Consider the following 27,081-nt stretch of genomic DNA (forward strand, 5'->3'; position numbering starts at 1 on the left):
TACCTGAATCAATGACCGATTTTACCATCAATTTACTTAATTTACCGAGTCTATGACTGATTTCACCTTGAATTTTCTGAAATACCTGAGTCAATGACTGATTTTCACTGTGATTTTTCTAAATTACCCAGGTCAATTACTGATTTCTACATAAATTTCCCCGAGTTGATGACTAATTTAACGACTTTTCAAAATTTCCTGAATCAATGACTGATTTCACCAGGAATTTTTTAAATTACCTGAATCAATGACTGATTTCACCAGGAATTTTCTAAATTACCGAAGTCTATTAATGATTTCTACATGAATTTACCTGAATCAATGACTGATTTCACTATGACTTTTCTAAATTACCTGCATCAATGACTGATTTCACCATGATGTTTTTCATCTAATTATCTATCCCGAAGAAATCAAGATAAAGACACCATATTTGTCAACATATTTTAATGAGTACAGGACTTTAGTACAAACCATATTGTTCTATATCACAGAACATTTCATTAGTTATGGCTACATCCTATCACAGTTTAACAACAACTGTTCAATTATTGACACAAAACTTGTAGTTGTTGGCAGAATTTCGCTATTATTTACTAAAACTGAATTCTGACCTATTTCAGATATTTTTTAGCACTTATTAAACTTCTAACCTTAAAAAGCCAACATTCATCTTTGTAATTTTTATCACGATATCCATGATATTGGGAAAACTACCCGTAACAATCATTATACTTCAACATTTATATATTCCTGAAATTCAACTTTTACTATTTTCACCAAAACCTAGACATCTAGTACTGTGTTCAGACAAGTTGGCTGAGTATTCTAAAGTGACCATCCTGGGCGTTAAATAACTGCGTCAGCAAGAAGATTTATCAAGAAATATAACGTATATCGTCAATGAGCTGCTTCATATCCTTAACAGATCACAGACATCTGCTATTTTTTCTTGAAGAAGGACATCATGGTTTTCTGTTTTGTGTTGCCAGTTGGTGGAGATTTCTTCTGAGGTGATTTCTGTAGAAAAATAAATTCTCATTAGTTCACACACTCAATCCAATATAAGAAGTGTTTGGGTTATATATTTTATATAAGAGGTGTTTGGATAATATATTTTATATAAGAGGGGTTTGGATTATATATTTTATATAAAAGGGGTTTGGATTTATATTTTATATAAGAGGGGTTTGGATTATATATTTTATATAAGAAGTGTTTGGATTATATATTTTATATAAGAGGTGTCTGGATTATATATTTTATATAAGAGGTGTCTGGATTATATATTTTATATAAGAGGGGTTTGGATTATATATTTTATATAAGAAGTGTTTGGATTATATATTTTATATAAGTGTTTGGATTATATATTTTATATAAGAGGTGTTTGGATTATATATTTTATATAAGAGGGGTTTGGATTATATATTTTATATAAGGGGTGTCTGGATTATATATTTTATATAAGAAGTGTTTGGATTATATATTTTATTAGAACACCTGGTGCGAAGGACCAAGGTGAGCTTATGCCATACCGTGGCGTCCGTCGTCCGTCCGTCCGTCCGTCCGTCAACAATTGACTTCTTCTTCATAACCACTGATCAGAATTTGACCAAATTTGGTCAGAAGCATCCCTATGGGTAGGGGACTCAAAATTGTACAAATGATGGGGCTGACCCCCCAGGGGTCAATTTGGCTATATTGATATAAACGACTTCTTCTCTGAAACCGAGCAAAGGATATTGCTCCTATTTGTCTGGAAGTATCACTATGGGGTGGGGATTCAAAATTGTACAAATGGTGGTGCTGACCCCCAGGGGCCTGAGGGGCAGGGCCAAAAGGGGTCAATTTGGCTATATTGATATAAACGACTTCTTCTCTGAAACCGAGCAAAGGATATTGCTCCTATTTGTCTGGAAGCATCACTATGGGGTGGGGATTCAAAATTGTACAAATGGTGGTGCTGACCCCCTAGGGGACTGAGGGGCGAGGCAAAAATGGGTCAATATAGCTATATTGATATTAACAACTTCTTCTCTGGAACCGAGTAATGGATATCACTCATATTTGCCTGGTAGCATCACTTTGGGGTGGGGATTCAAAATTGTACAAATGATGGGACTGACCCCCAAGGGGCCTGAGGGGCAGGGCCAAAATGGGTCAATATAGCTATATTGATGATACCGACTTCTTCTCTGAAACCGAGCAATGGATATCGCTCATATTTGCCTGGTAGCATAACTTTGGGGTGGGGATTCAAAATTGTACAAATGATGGGGCTGACCCCCAGGGGCCGGAAGGGCGGGGCCAAATGTGGTCATTTGCGCTATATTGATATAAACAACTTCTTCTCTGAAACCGAACAAACGATATTGCTCCTATTTGTCTGGAAGTATCACTATGGGGTGGGGATTCAAAATTGTACAAATGGTGGTGCTGACCCCCAGGGGGCCTGAGGGGCAGGGGCCAAAGAGGGGTCAATTTGGCTATATTGATATAAACGACTTCTTCTCTGAAACCGAGCAAATGGATATTACTCCTATTTGTCCTGGAAGCACTCACTATGGGGTGGGGATTCAAAATTGTACAAATGGTGGTGCTGTCCCCCTAGGGGCCTGAGGGGCGAGGCAAAACTGGGTCAATATAGCTATATTGATATTAACGACTTCTTCTCTGGAACCGAGCAATGGATATCACTCATATTTGCCTGGTAGCATCACTTTGGGGTGGGGATTCAAAATTGTACAAATGATGGGACTGACCCCCAAGGGGCCTGAGGGGCGGGGCCAAAATGGGTCAATATAGCTATATTGATGATACCGACTTCTTCTCTGAAACCGAGCAATGGATATCGCTCATATTTGCCTGGTAGCATAACTTTGGGGTGGGGATTCAAAATTGTACAAATGATGGGGCTGACCCCCAGGGGCCGGAAGGGCGGGGCCAAATGTGGTCATTTGGGCTATATTGATATAAACAACTTCTTCTCTGAAACCGAACAAACGATATTGCTCATATTTGCCTGGTAGCAACACTATGGGGTGGGGATTCAAAATTGTACAAATGGTGTGGCTGACCCCCGGGGGGCCTGAGGGGCGGGGCCAAGAGGGGTCAATTCGGCTAAATTGATATAAACAACTTCTTCTCTGAAACTAAGCAATGGATATCACTCATATTTGCCTGGTTGCAACCCCCTAGAGTAGGGATTCAAAATTGTACAAATGGCAGGACTGACCCCCAAGGGGCCTGAGGGGCGGCGTCAAAAGGGGTCAATTTGGCTGCATTGATATAAACGACTTCTTCTCTGAAACCGAGCAAAGGATATTGCTCCTATTTGCCTGGAAGCAATCACTATGGGGTGGGGATTCAAAATTGTACAGATGGTGGTGCTGACCCCCTAGGGGCCTGAGAGGCGGGGCAAAATTGGTCAATATAGCTATATTGATATTAACGACTTCTTCTCTGAAACTAAGCAATGGATATCACTCATATTTGCCTGGTAGCAACCCCCTAGGGTAGGGATTCAAAATTGTACAAATGACAGGGCTGACCCCAGGGGACCTAAGAGGCGGGGCCAAAAGGGGTTATTTTGGCAAAATTGATATAAACAACTTTTTCTCTGAAAATAAGCAATGGATATCTTTAATATGTGACTGGTAGCATTCACTTTGGTTAAGGATTCAAAATTGTACAAATGATGGGGCCGACCCCCTGGAGGCTGAGGGGCTGGGCCAAAAGGGGTCAATTTGGCTAAATTGATATGAACAACTTCTCTGAAACAGCTCATATTTGACTATTAGCATTCTATTGGGGTAGGGATTCAAAATTGTATAAAGCAAGGAGCTGACTCCCAGGGGGCAGAGGGCAGGGTCAAAAGGGGCCAATTGGTCTAAACAAGATCTTCTCTGAAATTAAGCAATGGATATCACTCACATTTGTGTGTTAGCATCCCTATGGGGTCGCGCCAAAAGTCAATTTCATTTCATGGATTAATGTACCTTTTGGCATTTTTAGTATTAAAATAAAACCATTGTACATGTACCCATATAAAATGCTTATGATATATATTGACATAGCAATACCAGCGACAAATATACTTAAGCATCATTCTTGTTTCATATCTCATGAAACCAGGTGAGCGATACAGGCCCTCTGGGCCTCTTGTATAAGAGGGGTTTGGATTATATATTTTATATAAGAAGTGTCTGGATTATATATTTTACATAAGAAGTGTTTGGATTATATATTTCATATAAGAGGGGTTTGGATTATATATTTTACATAAGAAGTGTTTGGATTATATATTTTATATAAGAAGTGTTTGGATTATATATTTTATATAAGGAGTTTGGATTATATATTTTATATAAGAGGTGTCTGGATTATATATTTTATATAGGAAGTGTTTGGATTATATATTTTATATAAGAGGAGTTTGGATTATATATTTTATATAAGGTGTCTGGATTATATATTTTATATAAGAAGTGTTTGGATTATATATTTTATATAAGAAGTGTTTGGATTATATATTTTATACAAGAGGCCCAATGGGCCTGTATCGCTCACCTGGCTCTACAGCAACTTTGAAGTTGATTGAGGTCATTTCTAAAGATACTATGTTGATTACCTCTTTATTCAAATATCATTGTAAGCTAGTTTTATTCATATTAAAAATTTTCTAGTCCTTCATTCCAGCATTCTATTGGCCTAATATCAGGTCTTGGAGGCTCTTGGCTATCGCAGAATTATTGTTTACAGATTTAAGCCGATTTCAACCCTGTTACCTTGAATGTAGGTCAAGGTCATTTATTTGAACAAAATTGGTAGCCCTTCACCCCAGCATGCTACAGGCCCAATATCAAGTCCTTGGGCCTCTTGGTTATTGAGAAGAAGTCGTTTGAAGATTATAGCCTATTTGAACCATGTGACCTTGAATGAAGGTCAAGGTCATTTATTTGAACAAACTTTGTAGCCCTTCACCCCAGCATGCTACAGGCCCAATATCAACTCCCTGGGCCTCTTGGTTATTTAGAAGAAGTTGTTTGAAGATTATAGCCTATTCGACCCATGTGACCTTGAATGAAGGTCAATGTCATTTATTTGAACAAACTTTGTAGCCCTTCACCCCAGCATGCTACAGGCCCAATATCAAGTCCCTGGGCCTCTTGGTTATTGAGAAGAAGTCGTTTGAAGATTATAGCCTATTTGACCCATGTGACCTTGAATGAAGGTCAAGGTCATTTATTTGAACAAACTTTGTAGCCCTTCACCCCAGCATGCTACAGGCCCAATATCAAGTCCCTGGGCCTCTTGGTTATTGAGAAGAAGTTGTTTGAAGATTAAAGCCTATTTGACCCATGTGACCTTGAATGAAGGCAAAGGTCATTTATTTGAACAAACTTTGTAGCCCTTCACCCCAGCATGCTACAGGCCCAATATCAAGTCCCTGGGCCTCTTGGTTATTGAGAAGAAGTCGTTTGAAGATTATAGCCTATTTGACCCATGTGACCTTGAATGAAGGCCAAGGTCATTTATTTGAACAAACTTTGTAGCCCTTCACCCCAGCATGCTACATGCCCAATATCAAGTCCCTGGGCCTTTTGGTTATTGAGAAGAAGTTGTTTGAATGAAAAAGTTGACGCCGGACGGACGGCCGGACAGACGGACGGACGGACGACGGACGCCGCACCACGGCATAAGCTCACTTGCCCTTCGGGCAGGTGAGCTAATAAGGTGTCTGGATTATATATTTTATATAAGAAGTGTTTGGATTATATATTTTATATAGGAAGTGTCTGGATTATATATTTTATATAAGAAATGTTTGGATTATATATTTTATATAAGTGTCTGGATTATATATTTTATATAAGTGTCTGGATTATATATTTTATATAAGAGGGGTTTGGATTATATATTTTATATAAGTGTCTGGATTAAATAATTTATATAAGAGGTGTTTGGATTATATATTTCATATAAGAAATGTTTGGATTATATAATTTATATAAGAGGGGTTTGGATTATATATTCTATATAAGGGGGGTTTGGATTATATAATTTATATAAGGTGTCTGGATTATATAATTTATATAAGAGGGGTTTGGATTATATATTTTATATAAGAAGTGTTTGGATTATATATTTTATATAAGAGGTGTTTGGATTATATATTCTATATAAGGGGGGTTTGGATTATATAATTTATATAAGGTGTCTGGATTATATAATTTATATAAGAAGTGTTTGGATTATATATTTTATATAAGAGCGGTTTGGATTATATATTTTATATAAGGTGTCTGGATTATATAATTTATATAAGAAGTGTTTGGATTATATATTTTATATAAGAGGGGTTTGGATTATATATTTTATATAAGAAGTGTTTGGATTATATATTTTATATAAGAGCGGTTTGGATTATATATTTTATATAAGGTGTCTGGATTATATAATTTATATAAGAAGTGTTTGGATTATATATTTTATATAAGAGGGGTTTGGATTATATATTTTATATAAGATGGGTTTGGATTATATATTTTATATAAGAGGGGTTTGGATTATATATACAACCAGAATTATCCATACCTATACATGTCTACTGTCCCGCTTTGTCAATATAGTAAGTTTTAAGCAAACTCCAAAATTCACTGAAATGTCCTTATTTTTCCCCAAAAACAACCAAAAACTCTCCATATGATAATATGATACCACTCTGTATACATAATATGTATACCTGTAAATATTGATGCCTTGCAAAACAAATACTAAGTATCACAAAACCAATAATTCTCAAAATTCATCTAAATATGTATTTTTTACCCCAAAAATCACTTTTTTCTGTAAAGTGAGAAGAAAATACATCTGATATTTGCTAGACTTCATTGAAATTTGCATATGAATCTAATTTGTAAACCAACTAGGAAAGCAATAAAGATTTTATACAAATTTCTCAAAATCTTTTAACCAAGTTAATACAGCGAAAAAATTAAAATTCATGTAATCTAAAGGATGTTTTGAGATGTCTTTAGTTTAATGCATTTACATATTCCAATTTTGGTTGAAATAGCAATTAATTCTTGAGAAACTGAGCTATTAAACCACAAAACTTTAAAGTCACGATTCCCAGCATCCCTTAATTCCAGAGTCACTGGACACTAAATTCTGGACGATATTCCGTAAATGAAGGTTGTATTGAGATGTGCCCTCTGGATTTAGTTATACAGTATACCAAGTTTGGTTAAAGTTGGACTTACACTCTTTGAGCAACGGATCTAAACATAAAATTTTAAAGTGAAATGTTCATTTCACTGCTGCCACTGCCAGAAAATAACACCATAGTCTCGCTTAGCAACAGGCGTGACAAAAACTTCAGTTAGTGAAATGATCACAATTTAGAGGAAGGCTTCCAACAGGAAAATCATTAACATGAGGTTACAATACGTTTACAATATAATGACGGTTAAGGTACAAACTGGTGTATATCTCTGAATCCTCCGTATTTACTTGATTAGATGGAAGCTAGAATTTCATTTATTTTATTTTTCATTCAAGTGTTTTTCATTGGCTTATTTTTATGAAAAACTAGGGTGCCACATGAATGCCCCATTCTTCCCCTTTATTTAAATGTGTATGCAGCGGCAGCAGACTGACAGACAATCTGACAGAATCCGACTAAAGTAAAAAAAAAAAAAAAAAAAAAAGAAAGAAAGAAAAAAAGTAACCCCCACCCCAACTAAGTTTAACAAGGGTATAATTTCTCAATTTATTTATAAGAAACATAAAAACTACATTCAGAGAGTTGTAATTGAAAATGATTTTCCCTACTTACTTGTGGAGACTTTTTCTGCGTAGGTTTAGGTGTTTCTTTAGGGACTGTTGGCTCAACATCAGAAGCATCCGTCGATTCACTTTCCCAGACTTTCTCCGTCACTAAAACATACAAATGAGTAACAGTTACACAAGTTTGTGTTGTAACGTTAACGAATTGGCTCTCTACACTGAAATATGTCATGTTAGAAAGATTTTCATTCATCTAAACTTAGTTTAACTTTATTAGCCAAATTTTAGATTTTGAAGTAAAACTGTAATAATGGAAATGAATTATAAGTAAGTTTTTGTACGAATACTAATCAAGGTTATAGCAGAAACATCAGGGCCGTTTAAATTTATCATTTGGGTCGGTCGGACCGGAGTTGTCTATTAATGAAATTAGGATGAACCTGGTAATTTCAGGTTATTCGCTTTGGATAGCTTTCGAGTTCTAACGTCATCTGGTCAACACTAGCTGATGTAACACTAACACTTGACAGCTCTTAACAAACAAAACATAAGTAATGAAGGTTGTTGCTTTCAACCAGAAAAACTGTAAAATTGGAACCAACCAAATTAACCAGATGCCAGCATTAACTCGTGATTGGAGAAGCCGAGAGGATTTAATAAAAGGCACACTCTGATCCAAACAAAATATTACTAGATTTTGAGGGCACTAACACAACATAACTATATCAATTAAAGTGGGGAAATCCCCCAAGAATCAACGTCCATTCAGTGTAGTTTAGGAAAAAGTTTGTATTCTAGGTCTCAACATAACTATGTTCTATCTAATAGGTAACACGGTGTTATGAATGTACATGAAGAGCTGACATCTCCAGGTGAGGTGTGTATGTCGGCTCATCGGCCGTTCGTGACTGACACAGGTGTAGTCATCATGATTATATATGGACATACTCGTATATATATTGTATTCGGTCATCCTACACAACAAAAGAACAGGTAAATTTGAACAGCTTGACAGAGCTTCAACTCACCCATATACCCGTCCTCATCCATAAATGTTTTGGGCACCTGTCGCCGCCGCCGTTTTCTCCTCCTTTCTCCTGTCTCTCGTTTCTCTGGCGACTGTTTTTGTGGGGAGCGTTTCTTTGGACTTGGTTCTGCGACTTCCATTTCCTCCTCGGAGTCGGAGGCCAACACAGTTACGGGTTCTCGTATGGGACTAGGGGCGGGACTGTCATCCTCTATCTCGACCTCTGTAGATATATCAATATATTTTAAACTGTGCCGTTTCTAAAATCTGGATTCCTGTGGGAACAGTCAGCTATATCACTGTTACAATGGAGAAATATGGTAAGTGTTCTTCATTAAAATTAAATTATCACCAACATCGTTGAAACTTACTGAAATAATTCCAACACAGAAACAGGTAAAATGATCAACACAAAAATTTGCCCCTAAAAGTCATTATTTTTAAACCGTTGACCTTTAAAAAAGCATGCCCAAAAACCTGAAAACTGTTTGTAAAATATATAAAGTTGTAAACAGGACAATTATCAAAAATAGATATTCATGTACAAGCATATACATTTAATATTTTCACAAATTAAACTCATAACAGCAAAGTTGGATCCCAGATGAACATCTATACAAAAACTGTACCCCTTTTAGCAAACTTGCCCAAAAACTTTAACCAATTGTTGACGAATCAATTACATTTTCCGTCTTGACAGACGAAAAAGTACTATTTCTCTACTTAAGACCAAGGTTAATGATAGAAAAGAGGTGACAATGCTTCTCTTTTGAAGTGCGGCATAATGTTCGACAATGATGTATTCAAAATTAAAAAGTTGATAAATGAAAGAGTGACTTTTTTTTTGTAACAAATGTTATGGTTCCTCATCTAAACCTAGCCAAAGTCTATATATCGAAAGGTGACTAATTCATGGAAATCTAATTTTTATAGAAGATTTGAAAATGTCTAAAAAAATCCTAAGTGGTAATAGGCCTACTGAACTGGACCAGAAAGGCGATAGATCTATTGACATCACACGATCCTACAGCCTGGGTCACAAACTTATGAACCAGAAATACCTACCCTCTTCATCGCTGCTGCTATCAAACAAGTCCTGCTTAATTCTTCGGCGTTTCTTTTTGTTTTCAGACTCATCATCTGAAATTTAACCGGTGGTTAAGTTGACATGATTTGTGAAATACAACAATGCATCGTAGCTAGAATTGACAAAATGCAACATAGGCAATAGGCATGTTAAAGGGGAAGATATTTCCAAAGTACTGAATTCAGTAAAAACTTTTACCCACGAATAACGTATAAAAGTATGAATACTTGTGTGGTCAGCTTTAGTCCAAAGCAAACATATAAAACTCAGTCAATTCTATGCCACCCTTTACTTCAGATATGATTTTTCAAACACGAGTGCAAAATGACTCTAAGTTAACATATATTGTGGAGGAATTCTATTATAACTTTGGAAAAGAGAAATCCATTTCCCGAGTACAAATTCCAAGAATGCTCAGATGTCGCCTAGCAACCAGGGGTCAAAAGGTCATGAATGAAGAGGGAAATAGTTGGGAATGTCAAGATACAATCTGAATTTTTTTGTTTTTCGTGCCTCAAACTGGAGTATCCACAACTATTATGTTTAAGATGTTGGCCTTTTAAGTGGTTTTATAAAAAGCAGAGTGAACACAAACGGTTGGCAGACAATTCGACGTACAGAAGAAATATAGAAGGATTCACAGCCCATTGGCTGTGGGAAAAAAATATTTGTTTCTATCAACGTGATATCAAGTCCAATCAGTTTAACAGGAACCTGCAGTGTTTGTTGTCACTTAGAAAGAGTATTTATTATAAACTTTTTTATTACCTGAATCAGGTTTTCTTTGAGTTTTCTTTGTAGCTTTCTTAGGTTGAACTCTGAAAGTGGAAAAGGTATCGACGGTGGAGAAGTCAACAAGATACCTTACAGAAAATGTGTGAAAAAGTGTATCAAAACGTGGCTTCCCTAGATAAACTAGAACAGTTTAAAATCTACCTTCTCAGGGGTAAAAGTGAGATCTGGTATTAAAACTCAGGTTTTTATAAAGCACCTTAAGAGACCCATCTACAATGCATATTGATATATATCCGAGTCAGATTATTGAAATTTTCATTCAGTTCAAACTCTGAATGGTGTTCCATCTGATTTCAAATTTCTATTTCCTGGGCAGTCACTGTCAGTCTGCTGTTTTACCAGATTACCGGTAATACCTGGAGATGTAAATTGATCGTTATCTTATGCCTTCGACACCTTCTATATTAAATATGCTTTTCCTGCATGATTTCTGAAGGGAAGGTATAAACGAGACTAAAAGTAAAATGTTTAGTATCATAAAAATCCAATTTTGAAAATTTAACAATTGGCATTGGGTAAATTGCTTACGAGAAGCTAGAGGCTTGTCGAAAGTTTCCAGCCATATTAACCTCTAACATTGTCAGAGCAACAGAGATCTAGATGGACCTGTTAGGCTTTGATTATATTTGTCAGAAACATAAAAACACTAGGTACACCATTATTTCATAAACAAACTACTGAGATAAATGAAAAGGCCCATGGTAATTGTTGAATTGGACAACAATAAAAAGAACTCACTTTTTCTTCGGGGGCGATGGATCATCCTTTACTTCTGTTTTGACGACTGTTTTTGTCTCCTGTTTGGGGGCCTCCTTAGTCGTTTGTTCTGGTTTTTTATCTACAATAAACATCAAAGTCAGCAGTCACAGAAAAAAAATTCATGTTTACATTACTACCTTGCCTACTACAATCAATTCAAGATAAAGGAATTTGGGAGAAAGAAGAAGTCACACTATAGGGTCAAACTGATCGGCTCGGTCACACCAGGGTCAAACTGATCGGCTCGGTCACACCAGGGTCAAACTGATCGACTCGGTCACACTATAGGGTCAAACTGATCGACTCGGTCACACCAGGGTCAAACTGATCGGCTCGGTCACACCAGGGTCAAACTGATCGGCTCGGTCACACTATAGGGTCAAACTGATCGACTCGGTCACACCAGGGTCAAACTGATTGGCTCGGTCACACCAGGGTCAAACTGATTGGCTCGGTCACACTATAGGGTCAAACTGATCGGCTCGGTCACACTATAGGGTCAAACTGATCGACTCGGTCACACCAGGGTCAAACTGATTGGCTCGGTCACACTATAGGGTCAAACTGATCGGCTCGGTCACACTATAGGGTCAAACTGATCGGCTTGGTCACACCAGGGTCAAGCTGATCGGCTTTAGTTATGTCAAAACAAATATACCTGTTGGTCATTATGCATAACTTTGATATAAACAGAGGTTAGAGCTGCAGTAACGTTTATCTGACAGGAAAAACATTTGTAAAATATACATAATGAGTGTAGAGCTGTAGTTAGGTTTATTTGACAGAAAAAACATTTGTAAGATACACGTTTTGAGAGTAGAGCCATACACTTACGTTTATTTGACAGGGAAAACATTCGTAAGATATACGGGGCAAGGGGTACAGTTCATTTCCATCCAGGTCATATTTATCCCCAACATCCTAAAAATTTATACTATGATAATCTGAAGTGAATACTGATGAAGAACAACAACAATCTACCTGTTTGTTTTGAAAAAAAGGCCATCATTCCTCCCTTCTTTGCTGCTGCAGTGCTCTAAAAATGAAAATATAATTAAAAAGATGACACTAAATTTTAAGATTCTGTAAAGTACCAATACTGAACAGATTTTTTTATGCTATATATTTACAATTAATCCTTTGCAGATTAAACACTCTCGCAGTAACGCCCGTCATCTTGCCTGCCAGTAGATGAGGAGAGGGCTTATATAGGTAATGCCTGTTACCCAATACCCATTTAATCTTTTCATTCAAATAATTTTATTTGTGAAATAAAATGACCAACTCAGGGCTCAAAGTGGCGCCTATTTTAATGGCCATGGTGCCATAAATTCACCATTGGCGACCAGTTATTGACCTATAAGGCGCCTGCATGGCCACTAAAAAGATTGTGTTATATCTTTCAAAGGTCTATGCAAAAATGACATTCACAATCGAAAAAGTTTTTTCTTTTAATTTAAGATAACTAGATATATAGTCTAGGCAACTAACTTTTCTGAATGGCACCTAGATTTTATGACTTGGAAGCCAAATAGGCCACCTGGTAAAAATATTCACTTTGAGCCCTGCAACTGACATACATGTAACTGATATATTTACAGCTATTGTACATTGAGTTGACAATTGTGAGAGGTAAAAATAACCACAGGCCCTTCGGCCCAGGACTACTAAGAAGGGCTAGTGGTCCATAGGGCCTGTTCCATCATCTGCCCATAACAATGGAAGACAATCTCTGTGTGGCGTAATTATCTTAAATTGGCAACCATACTGTTTAAAGCTCCATTTTTGGATTGGCTTATAACAAGAGTTCTTAAACAGCCATAGTGCTTGTAACATCAAAATTTTGGATCACTGCTGCATTTTATTCAGATTCAAGCTCAAAATGCACTAATGGGCTTCTAGATTTAAACATTTTATCTGGGGACATTTGCTTGTCACTGCCCAGCGTGTATCAGATTACGAAGACCAAAGGCCACTCTATCTAAAAAAGGGTCAGTACATTCTGTGCTCTACAGGCCCTTTGGGCCAGCTGATGCTATTTGTACCCCTGATCGTGTAAAGACATTTCGGCTGCCTGTCACTGCCCTGCAGAAATCAGATTATGAAGGCCAAAGACCACTGGCCACTCTATCTAAAGAAGGGTCAGTAGATTTTGTATTCTACAGGCCCTATGGACCAGCTGATGATATTTCTACCCCTGATCGTGTTACAAGTATATAGACCTTGTTGGGTTTGCTCTCCTGAACTTCCTGTTTTGGCTCTTCCTTTTTATCCTCCGACTTCTTGGCTGCCTTGGCAAACATTCCCGCAATGCCTGCTTTCTGCTGCGACTTCGCAGCTGGTTTGCTTTGCCCATTCGTGACAGCTGTTCCATTTGTCTACAATCAAAATTAAAGTATTCAGCAAACAAGAGGTCCAAGGGGCCTGTATTGCTCGACTGATTCTACAACAACTCAGAAGTTGATCTAGGTCATTTCTGCAGATACTAAACTGATTACCACTTTATTCAATTATCAGTATATTGGAAATTTCTAGACCGTAAATTGGGATATTTTGGTTTACTGGGCATCTGGCAAAAAAGCACTGAAATTTAACACCAAATTATAATGTTGTCAGCATTAAAATCCCCAGCATGTCTTAATCAAATAAAGGAAATTGTTGAAATTCTAGCGAATCTGAAAGCTTTAAACTCTCAGGGCTCCCCTTAGTCATTGGGGGTGAGTTACTGAGTCAATGTTCAAATCATCTACCAATGTATCACCTCATGTAATACAATGTAATTCCAAATGAAAATGAATATATCTGTTACGTACAGCAAAAGGGAACTCAAGTTATTGCACGGAAACCATTGTGCGGACAACGACGCCGCCAACACCGACGATGCAGACATAGTAATACCTATATGTCACCATTTCAAGGCGACACAAAAAATCCCTGCAGTACAATAAAAAGGAAGGACAATGGTAAAGTTTGCAGAAACATTTCATTTCCGGTCATCCTGTATGTTCAGAACTTTTACCTTAGTCTGCTTGTTATTCTCTGCTGGGACAGTTGTCTTCCGTAGTGCCTCTATTTCTGCACCAGACCTTAGTTTGGCCTTGTTAAATTTGATAGATGTGTATCTGGTAATAACAAAAAAAACACTTAAAGTAGTGTATTGCAGAATAATATAAAAGTCAACCAGTATCAAGATCTCAATATAAAAATGTCGAAAACCGAATCAAAATTGACCAACTGGGGACGATGGTATGGCCTAGCTGTCACAGGCAGGGCTGAGAAATTAGTAATTAACTTTCTATGGCCTTTAATGTCACACATATACAAATTCTAAGGCATTAAAAACACAAGTGTGTTAGTGGGGCATTCCTTCATCTGAATAAAGTTTAGGTCGTCAAAATTTAACTTACTGCGAAATGTGTATTTTTTTCAAATAATAAAAGCTATAATCATTACATTTATAAGGCAGTTTTACACTCAGAATAAGCCAAAATTCTTTGAATATTAAGTCCTGAAAATTCTTAATTCAACCTGAAATATCACTAATTACTACAGACATACAGCATTTGTATAGTACATTCCAGTACATTTCGGTGTTTATTACTTGTAGGCACAAACACTCATATAATCATCGTTTGGACATAGATTTCATCAATACAAATTGTGCATGTTTCTGTTTTCCGAACGAAGGAATGCCCCTTTAATACCAAGAAGTTTTGAAGTTTCTCTAAATGCAATACCAAACCAAAGCTTGGTTTTTTTTACTGTTTTGATGTTCAAATGCTATGGTCATTAAGGACTGCCTCCATCGTGTACAAGATGTATGTGTGTCACTGTGGTAAGTGTGTGTGTTTAGGATCCAGAGGTATATTCGTGTTTCCTTGTGAAAGCACAGAAAGGATGCAGACATTATAGTGCTACCTCATTGAACCATACTGCCAAAGACATCCAGCAGGACACCTCACCTGGTCACATTATACTTACAAAGGGTGAACCAATCATTTTAAATGCTGAGCGTTAAGCAGCAGAGCAACTTAATAAATCATAATTATATCTTACTATAAATTTGGAAGTTAACCCATTAGTAAGTTCACTTAATAATCAATGTTTTTTTTCCCAAACTGACAAAAATGATAATTGTTGTGTACATTTCTCACACTTGGATAAATTAAGAACATTTTACAATTAAGATGAACTTTGAACATACTTGCCGGATTCCTTGATAGCGTCATACTCGGCTGTGTACAGGGAGCTTGAATCCTGTGTCAAACAAAAGGAACCTTTCAATTCTTAATGCTATTTGGGACATGTATATTTTATATGACTTTGAAAGTCACAGACCTGTTTATTCTATCTATGGTTACAGAAGAAATTAAGTCTGATTAATTGCTGTTTCCACATATTGGCACAGAAAATTCCTAAACCTATCTTAGACTGATATAGTTGGATGTCCATTTGAAACCTCTTAGTCATCATCGACTATCAACTGAAAGATGAATTCAGGATCACTTCAGTGTTTATAATGGCCATAAAACTGTGATAAGTGCCTGTATGACCATGATTTTAACAGGGTGCATTTGAAAACAAGAGGCCCATGTGGCCTGTATCGCTCACCTGGTGGGATTAGACCTAATGTCAAAATAATGTTCATGTTCAATTCGTTTCATTTGTCAATCTCAAACAATGCTATATATGGTTATGGTGTGGGGATCCCAACTGCTTTAAAGAAATAATGAAGTCAAGACTATCTAAGGGTCGGAAAGACCTCAAGAATTGTTTTTAGAACATCCATTCATAACTTTATTACTAGTAGCGATTTAAAAGAATTACCTCTATTTCCCCTATGGGCCCCGCCCCTTTGGCCCCTCAGGGGTCAGAGCCACCATTTATGCAAAATCTGTTCCTCTTCCCCCAATGATGTTTCTGACCAAATTTGGTTCAAATCCATTCATAACTTTATGACTAGCAGCAATTTGAAGGAATTACCTCTATTTCCCCTATGGGGCCCCGCCCCTTTGGCCCCTCGTCGGTCAGTGTCACCATTTATGCAAAATCTGTTCCCCTTCCCCCAATGATGTTTTTGACCTAATTGGGTTCAAATTCATTCATAACTTTATGACTAGTAGCAATTTGAAGGAATTACCTCTATTTCTCCTATTGGGCCCCGCCCATTTAGCCCCTCAGGGGTCAGAGTCACCATTTATGCAAAATCTGTTCCCCTTTCCTCAAGGATGTTTCTCACTAAATTTGGTTTAAATCCATTCATAACTTTATGACTAGTAGCGATTTGAAGGAATTACCTCTTTTTCCCCTATGGGGCCCCGCCCATTAGGCCCCTTAGGGGTCAGAGTCACCATTTATGCAAAATCTGTTCCCCTTCCCCTAAGACTGTTTCTGACTAAATTGGGTTCAAATCCATTCATAACTTGATGACTAGTAGCGATTTAAAGAAATTACCTCTATTTCCCCTATGGGGCCCCGTATAAGGCCCATCCCAAACCAGTGAGGAAAAACCCTGTTATGGTCATACATCGGACAAACCTTGAGTTTAGCCTTTTGTACACTGTATATGTGGGAGCTTGTGACGACTGCCAGTGTACTACGATAGGCCTCCAGGTCCTCTTCCTTCACTACTGTACATTTGACGGTCTGGTGACAAAAGTATTTAATCAATGGTAAAGTATTAAAAGTGGAAACACAACAGAGATTTTTACTGGGTAAAATCTTCCTTAGAAACCATTAGAGAAAGTCACTTAAATTCTGTAATTGTTATTATTTTCAATGGAAAATTTTAAGTAAATTAGAAATTCCTGCATGTTAATGAATGTTGATGAATATGGATCCAGTTAGAGAGAGTTAAAACTCAACAGATAATGAGACTTCTGTATTGGATATCGTTACAGACGAGTATACTGTCAAATTGATCAATCATTATACACTACTACATTATGAAGATCTGATGGTAGTTGGCCAGGGTACGTATGGGGTCACATTCAGATATTAAGTATATATGATCTGTAATTTAATCAGATTGCAAATTGATGAGAAATACCCTGGACAAAATGCTGTATGAAAGGATGTAAACCAAGTGTCCTTCGGGTAGTCAAAATTATCCCGCCACATGTACATAAACCTCTAATATTGATGATGGGGACCAGTGATGGGTGTTTGAAACATTACCTGATGACCGTCCACTGGTTTGGTCAGTCCAGCAACAAAGTAGGTCACGGACAAACTGTCATTATCATGGTTGTTCCTCTGGTCCTGAACAAATGCATACAGCATTCTGTAAGACAAGAATCCAATAAAGGGTACCGGTTATTACATTTTCAAACTTATACATTAATCTTATCTTATTTCTTTTTTTTAAAACAGTTTTTCAAGAATATTATCTTCTACAATTTACCACGTGAAACCAGTGTATGTTTCTTACAAAAAGATTGTGTACAAACTGTACAAATGTTTGTATCAATCCATACAGCACACAACCTCTAATTAATTAAATACTGATAAGCCACAATACACTGCTCGGCTAGAGAGATCTTCTCTTTAGCTCGATCGATTGAGCGTAAGACCAGTAAGCCAGAGGTCCCGGGTTTGATCCCTAGCAGAGGCAGTGATTTAAATTTAATTAATCATGCGCTCTGTTACATTAAGAAGAAAAAAATTTGATTATATGTAAATTGTTTTATTAGCTAGAAGTTCTTTTGATATGGTTGTCAGTTTTATGGTATACAAGTTTAACAGGAGAGGAGAAAATGTAGCGGCTAGACCGGGGTTCTAACACGGGACCTCCGAACACTAGCCGGATGCTCTACCATTAATTGAGCTACCTGGTCACCGATGATCGACCCAGTCCAGTCTCGCTACACACCTCCCTCCTTTTTTCTCCAAGTCTTCGCCCTCGAAGACATACGAGACCCTTATACCACCACCTTGGGTATTTTAGTTGGGCGCCAATTTTGTAACAGGAGAGGAGGAAATGTAGCGGCCAGACTGGGGTTCGAACCTGGGACCTACGAACACTAGCCGATGGTCACCGATGATCGACTCAGTCCAGTCCCGCTACACAAGTAAAAGTCACCAAGCCTGCTACATGAGCTGTTTGGAAGAAGTGGGCATACATATAAGTTTTCTAATTGTTTGTAATCAAATTTAAACAATATGACATCTTACTGCTTGGCCTGGTTGACATGGACTTTCAAGTTGGTACTGAACCATCGGTACGTCACCTGAAAAATGAATAGAGCTTTTATAGTAGACATAAGTATATATTATGTTTTGCTATTTTAAAATCAGCTTTCTTTCTGCTGGTGGCAATTTTACACAATAAACACACGAACAGCATCCACAGGTCTGACAAAAAATTGTGTCAACATGTCAAATATATACATTTCTTGTATAAACAATCCTTCAGACTTGTATAGGCTAACTTTCTCAAAATTGAACTCAAGTAAAAACTCCAACTTACAATTTTGTTTTCGTCATTGACATATTCCTCTAAATTTTCAAGATAAAGTGCATCTGTCGCCATTTTTATTTCCCGCTATAATCAGCACTTCCGGTTCTACTTTCGTTTTCAACGACGGAAATTGTATCGGATTTTCACGCTATAGAATCATAAAAATGAAAGAATTATTATTTCTCTCAGTATCTGATGTAGAAAATTAACTCTTTACATATTCTTGTATATGAAACAACCGTGTTTCATAAATAACTAACACACGCGATTCAACACGAGAGTTCAAAAATGTAAACTATCATGGCGGAAGGAGAGCAAGATCCCTAGGTCTATCACCTGACTTCTACTTATTTTGGGATCATGGCAAATGAGGATGCTGTCAGGGCCACAAACGATGATGCGGCACAGTGTAAACGTTTTGCTGTCGAACGCGGGTACTGGGAAGATCCCTATATTTCTCTGTTAACAACAAAAGGCCAGGCCCGACATGCGCCAGAGATCAACAGAGGTTACTATGCCAGGGTTTGGGCTATGCGAGCTTGCATTCAAAGGTTCACAAAAGTATGTTCATCAGAAATCATCTGAATTTCGAATTCACGATGTTATGATATATAATTATTTTCCATGTGTTGCTTTTTTTGCATTGATTCCCAGATATAGAGAATCTCAATATTTCATCATGTCTAGTCAGATATAGCGATTCTCTGTTTAGTTCATCAGGTAGTCAGATATAGATATTCTCTCTTTAGTTCATCTGCCAGACTGTCTAGTATGCCAGGGTTTGGTAGTTTGATGCCCAGCAGAGATGTTGGAATTCTGTGCGTAGGAAACACTGTTTAAAAATGTGAATTTCTCGGACACTCTTTTGTTTTGGGGTGTCTGTTACTGAAAACAATGTTGTACAAATTTCAAAAGTTACCTTAAGAGCAGAAACTTAAGGCTTCACACAACTAAAGTCTTATGACTTAAAACAAAAATATACACTCCTACAGAATGGCGTAGGACTACAGGTGGAAAAATAATTCCCTCGATTGGGGATCACATACTTATCCACTGTTAATGTCACGGCTATGTCTTTTGAGTACCCATGTGCTCTTTATTTGCCATTAAACATATACAAAAACATAGTTTTTCAGATAGCAAAAACTGAACAGGAAATCTGGATAAACTAATATTGCAGACAGTATTCTTACAGGAACAGTTTTAGTCTGATAAGTTGTATTATTCCAAATGTGATGTTTGTATACAGGATACAAAAAGTGCTGATACAACATAGATTGTTAGAAAGTGTCAAATATACACTCTAATACATGATCAAATATTTGCAAGGGAGTGGAATTTGATTGGGAATCTTTACCAGTTAAAGTTGATACGTCAATTTAAAATATATTAACAATATAGGTGCTTCATTGAATATAAAATAAATATTTTATTTGTGTCCTTACAGTTAACAGATTGTAACTGCCAAATTATAAACTTTGGAGCAGGATTTGATACCACATACTGGCTGTTGAAAGACCAGCAGTTGTCACCTAAAACTTACATAGAAGTTGATTTTCCGATGGTGACATCAAGAAAATGTCATCAGATCCGGCGGAATGAGGCACTCCTGAAGACAATTGCAGGGGAAGGTATGTCAGTATTTCTGATAATGAAAACAGTGACAAGGGGAGATAAGTCAGAAATCCTGTCAATGAAAACATTGACAAGGGGAGGTAAATCAGAAATTCTGTTAAAGCAAACATTGACAAGGGGAGGTAAGTCCAAAATCCTGTTAATGCAAACATTGACAAGGGGAGGTTAGCCCAAATTCTGTTAACCCTTTGCCACATGTAAGCGCCTCTGGACGCCTTTACCCCTTGCCACATGTAAGCGCTTCCTGACGCCTTTGCATTATCTCCATGTAAGCGCTTCTCGACGCCTCTACGTTATCTCAATGTAAGCACCTTTCGACGCCATGCCGGTTCGGTAAACTTAGACATGGAAAATCCCGTGATTGAGAGCGACACCTATCTGGAAATCCCTGATACTATTTTAAGAAGATATCAATGCATCGACCAATCAGATTTGTACACGTCATTCATACGAAAGTTTTTGAATAAATTAACCTAGAAAGTGTGAGTCATGAGTGTAGAAAAGTGTGACAACAACGAGGCGTGATGGCGGCTGTGGCTACGATTTTGCGCGACGTTTTTGACGACGATGATGATAATTTAGAGTTTGATGGCTTTGGACCTGAATACATTGAGTCAGATATTGATCTTAACGATGTTCTAAATGAACTGTCAACAGATAACGAGTCCGAAAATGAGGACGAACGGCGACTAGTTGTACTGCCGCCATTAGGTAATGTTGACCGAGATTTTTCGCCGATCACAGTTAATGATTTTGTTAGGGAAACGGGGCCAGTACTTCCAGAAACTTTTGATGTTGATACTGCAAGTCCCATTGATTATTTCTACCTTTTCTTCAATGAGAATCAGTTTTCCACCATAGCTCGACACACTAATAACTACGCTCGCTGGCATTTGAAAAACGAAGGTAGATTTGACCCAAAATGGTCGGATACACATTCCTTCGTCGCGACATCGGATATAAAATATTCTAGGCTTAAGCCTGAACTGTTGAAATATTCTTGTGAAAACTTTGCAAATTCAGTTTGTTTCATTTGGGAGTTAATGTTGAATCATTTCATGTACAGGAATTCAATGAATTATAAATTACATTGTCAAAATATTTTGAAATTTTTCTGTTCTGTTTGTATACAGCTGATTTCGTGGTTATGTGTTGTTGGTTTTATAAAGAAAATAACACAGAATTAAAATTTAAGAAATTCTGAACATAATTGTAACTTTCTAAAAATGTCTAAAACAACTATTTCACTTTCAAAATTAGGTTTAGAAAAATTAATCAAAACAAAGCTTAATTTCTCAAAAACTGCCATTGAGATGGTGTATGTATATTTCAGTCAGCGCAATAATGTTGCATTGCAACAATGTATCTTTGTACTATTGGCACAGAGTGCTGAAGTGTTATAACCTGCATGTGGCAAAGGGTTAATGCAAATATTGACAAGGGGAGGTAAGTCTGAAATCCTGTTACTGAAAACTTCGACAAGGGGAGGTAAATCTGAAATCTTATTAATGAAAACTTCAACAAGGGGAGGTAAGTCAGAAATCCTGTTACTGAAATATGTTGGATAATCCTGTTTCATTTACAGTAAGTTACAGGATATTATTATATTATCTGTAGGCCACTGTTTTGAATCATGGGACATACTCATTACAAGGTATTTTACATGTTTTCAGATGCAGACATGAAGATAAGTAAGACCGAGATTCATGGAACAGATTACCACCTGGTGTCGGCTAACCTACGTAACCTCGAGGAGGTGAAAAAGAAACTAACAGAGAGTGGCCTTGACACCGCCCTTCCTACTCTGTTCGTGACCGAGTGTGTTCTTGTCTACATTGACACGGAGAGCACGAATAAAGTCCTAAAGTGGATTGCTGATTCATTCCCAGTCACTTTGTTCCTCAACTACGAACAGGTATACATTACAATGAATTACAAATAAAAAATAATCATATTATTATAATCATCATGTATTTATTAGAATGATTTTAAGCAAAGTTTTGTACTAATCTGTGTTAGTGTCATTTTCATACATTGTTTCCGGGACCTCCTGGACATCGTTTTTGGTCAAAAAATTTCATGCGCAAAATATACGGATAGAAATTTTTTTCGGCATTTTACACAAGTTTTTATGGTAGATTCGACAATGTATTTTGTTAGTGGAGTCATGAAAAACTTTGAGAAATCCAGAGTATTTGAGGAAACCGAGGAAATTTTATATCATATATTAAATATAAACTTCATTTCATTCCAATATGTATATACAGGAAGAGGATCTGGAAATAAGTTTAAAAAAAAATCTTTTATTAATCTGTTTCCAAAATATTTATTTACTATTGGAACTTAATTTTTGCCTCATATTAATCAGGGTGTTTTAATTATCAAAGTTCTAGATAAAGAAGTTTTACTATATGGATTGGGTTTTCCTATGAAAATGTTCATGATTGATTTTCTTACCATTTTAAAAACTAATAAAAACTTTTCTGATCCTGAACACGTTTGAAAAGGAAATGGTGAAATTGCAAATTGTGTTTAGTCAACGACAATATCATTATGCCATAGAAAAATAATTTTGTTGTAAATTAAACGTGATTTGACTCTGATTGATCAGAATGGCTGACGTGCAGCCATGACATGTCTTTATTATTATGAGTTTCAGACACACTTCAGCAGATCCCACTCATTATAATATTCTACTTTCCAATGAAAAGTATTATAATAGCCAGGATGTTATAATAACTGAGCAAGCAATAATGTGCCCCTTGAACTGGACGTTGGGCCTATTCAGATCACAAGACTTAGTGTAGAAAGAGATGAAAAACACAGAAATAACACTACAAAAAATATGTAACAACTGATACAAAAAATATTGAATTAATTGGTTAATAGTTGATATAGATGTTGATGAATTTGTATTATTTGATGTTGTAGTTTTCCTGTCTTTGCAGGTGAACATGACAGATCGGTTTGGACAGGTGATGATAGATAATCTGAAGACGCGGGATTGTGTTCTAATGGGCGTGGAGGCGTGTGCCAGTATGGACTCTCAGAAACAGAGGTACGTGAGAGGGGCAGTAAGGGGAGGGGTGGGGGGCATTATACAACATGGACTCTCAAAAAACAGAGATAAATGAGAGGGGGGGGGCATGTTACAACATGGACTCTCAGAAACAGAGGGACGTGATGGGAGGGGGGGGGGGGCATGTTACAACATGGACTCTCAGAAACAGAGGTATGTGAGAGGGGCAGTAAGGGGAGGGGGGCAGGGCATGATACAACACAGACTCTCAAAAAACACAGGTAAATGAGAGGGGGAGGGGGGCAGGGCATGATACAACACAGACTCTCAGAAAACAGAGGTACGTGAGAGGGGGTAGTGAGGGGAGGGGGGCAGGGCATGATACAACACAGACTCTCAGAAAACAGAGGTACGTTAAAGGGGGTAGTGAGGGGAGGGGGGAGGGGCATGTTACAACATGGACCCTCAGAAACAGAGGTACATGAGAGGGGCAGTAAGGGGAGGGGGGCAGGGCATGATACAACACAAACTCTCAGAAAAACAGAGGTACGTGAGAGGGGGTAGTGAGGGGATGGGGGGGCATGTTACAACATGGACCCTCAGAAAACAGAGGTATATGAGAGGGGCAGTAAGGGGAGGGGGGCAGGGCATGATACAACACGGACTCTCAAAAAACACAGGTAAATGAGCGGGGTAATAGGGGGAGGGGGGCAGGGCATGTTAGAATATGGACTCTCAGAAAATACAGGTAAATGAGCGGGGCAATAGGGGGAGGGGGAGAGGGCAGGGCATGTTACAACATGGACCCTCATAAAACAGGCAAATGAGTGGGGCAATAGGGAAAGGGGGGATAGGGCATGTTACAACATGGACCCTAATGTGGTGGGGTAAAAATTGTTAATTAAATGTGTTTTGAACTCTCACATGGTAATGTTAATCTAAATGGGCATCTATATTATATAATACACTCAAGTCGAAAGGAGAGACCAAAGTCCCCGGGTCAAACAAGAGATTGGTTTTGGCAAAGGTGAATCAGAATGAAGATAACTGCAATTGTTCCAGTCTTACTCATCCTTTTGTTTCAGGTTTACCAGCCAGGGTTGGCAGGGAGCTGATGGTATGGACATGAGCCAGATCTACAAATGCTTACCCGACTTACATAGGTAAATCCCAGCTGTACGGGACTTTATAGTCTGGATCTGTCTACCTAGCTCAGTCAGGGTTGAGTGTATAGATTTATAGATGTATAAACTCATGTGTAGGTCTAGGATCAAGTTTATGGATGTATGAACTCCATATAAAATGTAGGATTGAGATGATGGAGTTTATGGATGTATGAACTCCATATAAAATGTAGGATTGAGATGACGGAGTTTATGGATGTATGAACTCCATATAAAATGTAGGATTGAGATGATGGAGTTTATGGATATAGGAACTCCATATAAAATGTAGGATTGAGAGGATGGAGTTCATGCATGTATAAACTCCATATAAAATGTAGAATTGAGATGACGGAGTTTATGGATGTATGAACTCCAAATAAAATTTAAAATTGAGATGATGAAGTTTATGGATGTATGAACTCCATATAAAATGTAGAATTGAGATGATGGAGTTTATGGATGTATGAACTCCATATATAATGTAGAATTGAGATGAGTTTATAGGTGAATGAACTTCAGAATAAATCTGTGAATTTATATTGTAGGATTGAGGGTATAGAATTTATGGTTATATGAATTCATGTGTGTGTATGAACTTCTTCGAATTGGTATTGTAGAATTGAGTTTATAGATGTATGAACTCATGTGAATTTATATTGCAGGATCGAGCGGATAGAGTTTATGGATGAGAAGGAGCTTCTCGATCAATTACTAAGTCACTACTGTATAGTGTGGGCATGGAAGGATCCACATGACCTTGGCCTCTGTGACATGACCTTCACTTAACCTTGGCCTCTTTAAGATGACCTTGGCTTGTGAAACTTCAATCCTAAGGACACCAAATTTGTTTTTAAAAGTGCTCAAATCTTCACATGACAATTCCGTTGGTCTGTAGATATGAACTATGTTTAAGTAAGGATGTTTTTTCTCCTACAATCACTCCGTAGCCATGATGAGACAAGGGTACCCTGTGAATATTTATGGATGTGATTCAGTTGGTGACTCAATGTGATGAATGGTTGTGATTAGTTAAAATAAACTATTAAATAGCATGCCACCGTATAAATGCTGTGGCTTATTGTACTGATTAAATTTACACCAGGCCTGATTTTCAGTAATCTTAGAATCCAGTCTGTTTACAGGAAATTTTCAGTGCTATATGAAATTACAATTTATATACAAACTTAATAACGCACATAATAAGTAATGATCACTGTACTACCTCCATTAGTTCTGAACAGTTGTTAAGGGATCGACAATTTCACTGTATTATTGAAGCGGACAGGTCGTGTGGAACACACTTGTTTGGCTTGGCTGAGTTTGTCGAGTTGAGAGTCTCACTTTACCGGAGGGCTTGGCTGAGTTTGTCGAGTGGAGAGTCTCACTCTTTACTGGAGGGCTTGGCTGAGTTTGTCGAGTGGAGAGTCTTACACTTCACGTGTTTGTCGAGTGGAGAGTCTCACTCTTTACTGGAGGGCTTGGCTGAGTTTGTCGAGTGGAGAGTCTCACTCTTTACTGGAGGGCTTGGCTGAGTTTGTCGAGTGGAGAGTCTTACACTTTACTGGAGAGCTTGGCTGAGTTTGTCAAGTGGAGAGTCTTACACTTTACTGGAGAGCTTGGCTGAGTTTGTCAAGTGGAGAGTCTCACACTTTACTGGAGGGCTTGGCTGAGTTTGTCGAGTGGGGAGTCTCACTCTTTACTGGAGGGCTTGGCTGAGTTTGTCGAGTGGAGAGTCTTACACTTTACTGGAGGGCTTGGCTGAGTTTGTCAAGTGGAGAGTCTCACACTTTACTGGAGGGCTTGGCTGAGTCTCACACTTTACTGGAGGGCTTGGCTGAGTTTGTCGAGTGGAGAGTCACACTTTACTGGAGGGCTTGGCTGAGTTTTTCGATTGGGGAGTCTCACACTTTACTGGAGATTCTCCAGGAAGTCATAAACAATATACCATGTAGATAAACAAAATAAATAATATACATTTGGAAAGTCACCACTGCTCTAAAGATAGATAACTTTAGGAGGTCACCACTGTTCTATAAATAGATAACTTTTGAGAGGTCACCACTGTTCTATAAATAGATAACTTTGGGAAGTCACCACTGTTCTATAAATAGATAACTTGATGAAGTCATCATTTTTAGCCCACCATCATCAGATGGTGGGCTATTCAAATCGCCCTGCGTCCGTGGTCCGTCGTCCGTCCGTCCCTCCGTCCGTCCGTCCCTCCGTCCGTAAACAATTCTTGTTATCGCTATTTCTGAGAAAGTACTGAAGGGATCTTTCTCAAATTTCATATGAAGGTTGCCCTTGGTGCCTAGTTATGCATATTGCATTTTGAGACCA

The 27,081-nt window shown here is 37.7% G+C and overlaps 2 protein-coding genes across 2 annotated transcripts; one reads left to right on the plus strand and one right to left on the minus strand.

Annotated features, from left to right (window-relative positions):
- Positions 1 to 430: 430 nt before the first annotated feature.
- LOC117341581 (DNA polymerase delta subunit 3-like) lies at positions 431 to 19,042 on the minus strand. Its single transcript, XM_033903424.1, has 14 exons — positions 18,931 to 19,042; positions 18,636 to 18,691; positions 17,640 to 17,745; positions 17,001 to 17,108; positions 15,667 to 15,719; positions 14,482 to 14,584; positions 13,685 to 13,840; positions 12,444 to 12,498; positions 11,442 to 11,541; positions 10,677 to 10,726; positions 9,887 to 9,961; positions 8,823 to 9,044; positions 7,844 to 7,944; positions 431 to 1,020 (listed from the first exon to the last, which is right to left on the minus strand). The coding sequence occupies exons 1-14, from the start codon at positions 18,991 to 18,993 to the stop codon at positions 943 to 945; spliced, it is 1,326 nt and encodes a 441-aa protein (XP_033759315.1). The 5' UTR covers positions 18,994 to 19,042; the 3' UTR covers positions 431 to 942.
- A 143-nt stretch (positions 19,043 to 19,185) lies between these two features.
- Positions 19,186 to 26,158, plus strand: LOC117341583 (leucine carboxyl methyltransferase 1-like). The gene is made up of 6 exons (XM_033903426.1): positions 19,186 to 19,482; positions 20,369 to 20,552; positions 22,230 to 22,471; positions 23,505 to 23,614; positions 24,661 to 24,738; positions 25,404 to 26,158. Exons 1-6 carry the CDS (start codon positions 19,282 to 19,284, stop codon positions 25,525 to 25,527), a joined length of 939 nt encoding a protein of 312 aa, XP_033759317.1. The 5' UTR covers positions 19,186 to 19,281; the 3' UTR covers positions 25,528 to 26,158.
- Positions 26,159 to 27,081: the final 923 nt, after the last annotated feature.

The sequence above is a fragment of the Pecten maximus genome, chromosome 14 (genome assembly GCF_902652985.1).
Source record: "Pecten maximus chromosome 14, xPecMax1.1, whole genome shotgun sequence".
Classification (NCBI taxonomy): domain Eukaryota; kingdom Metazoa; phylum Mollusca; class Bivalvia; order Pectinida; family Pectinidae; genus Pecten; species Pecten maximus.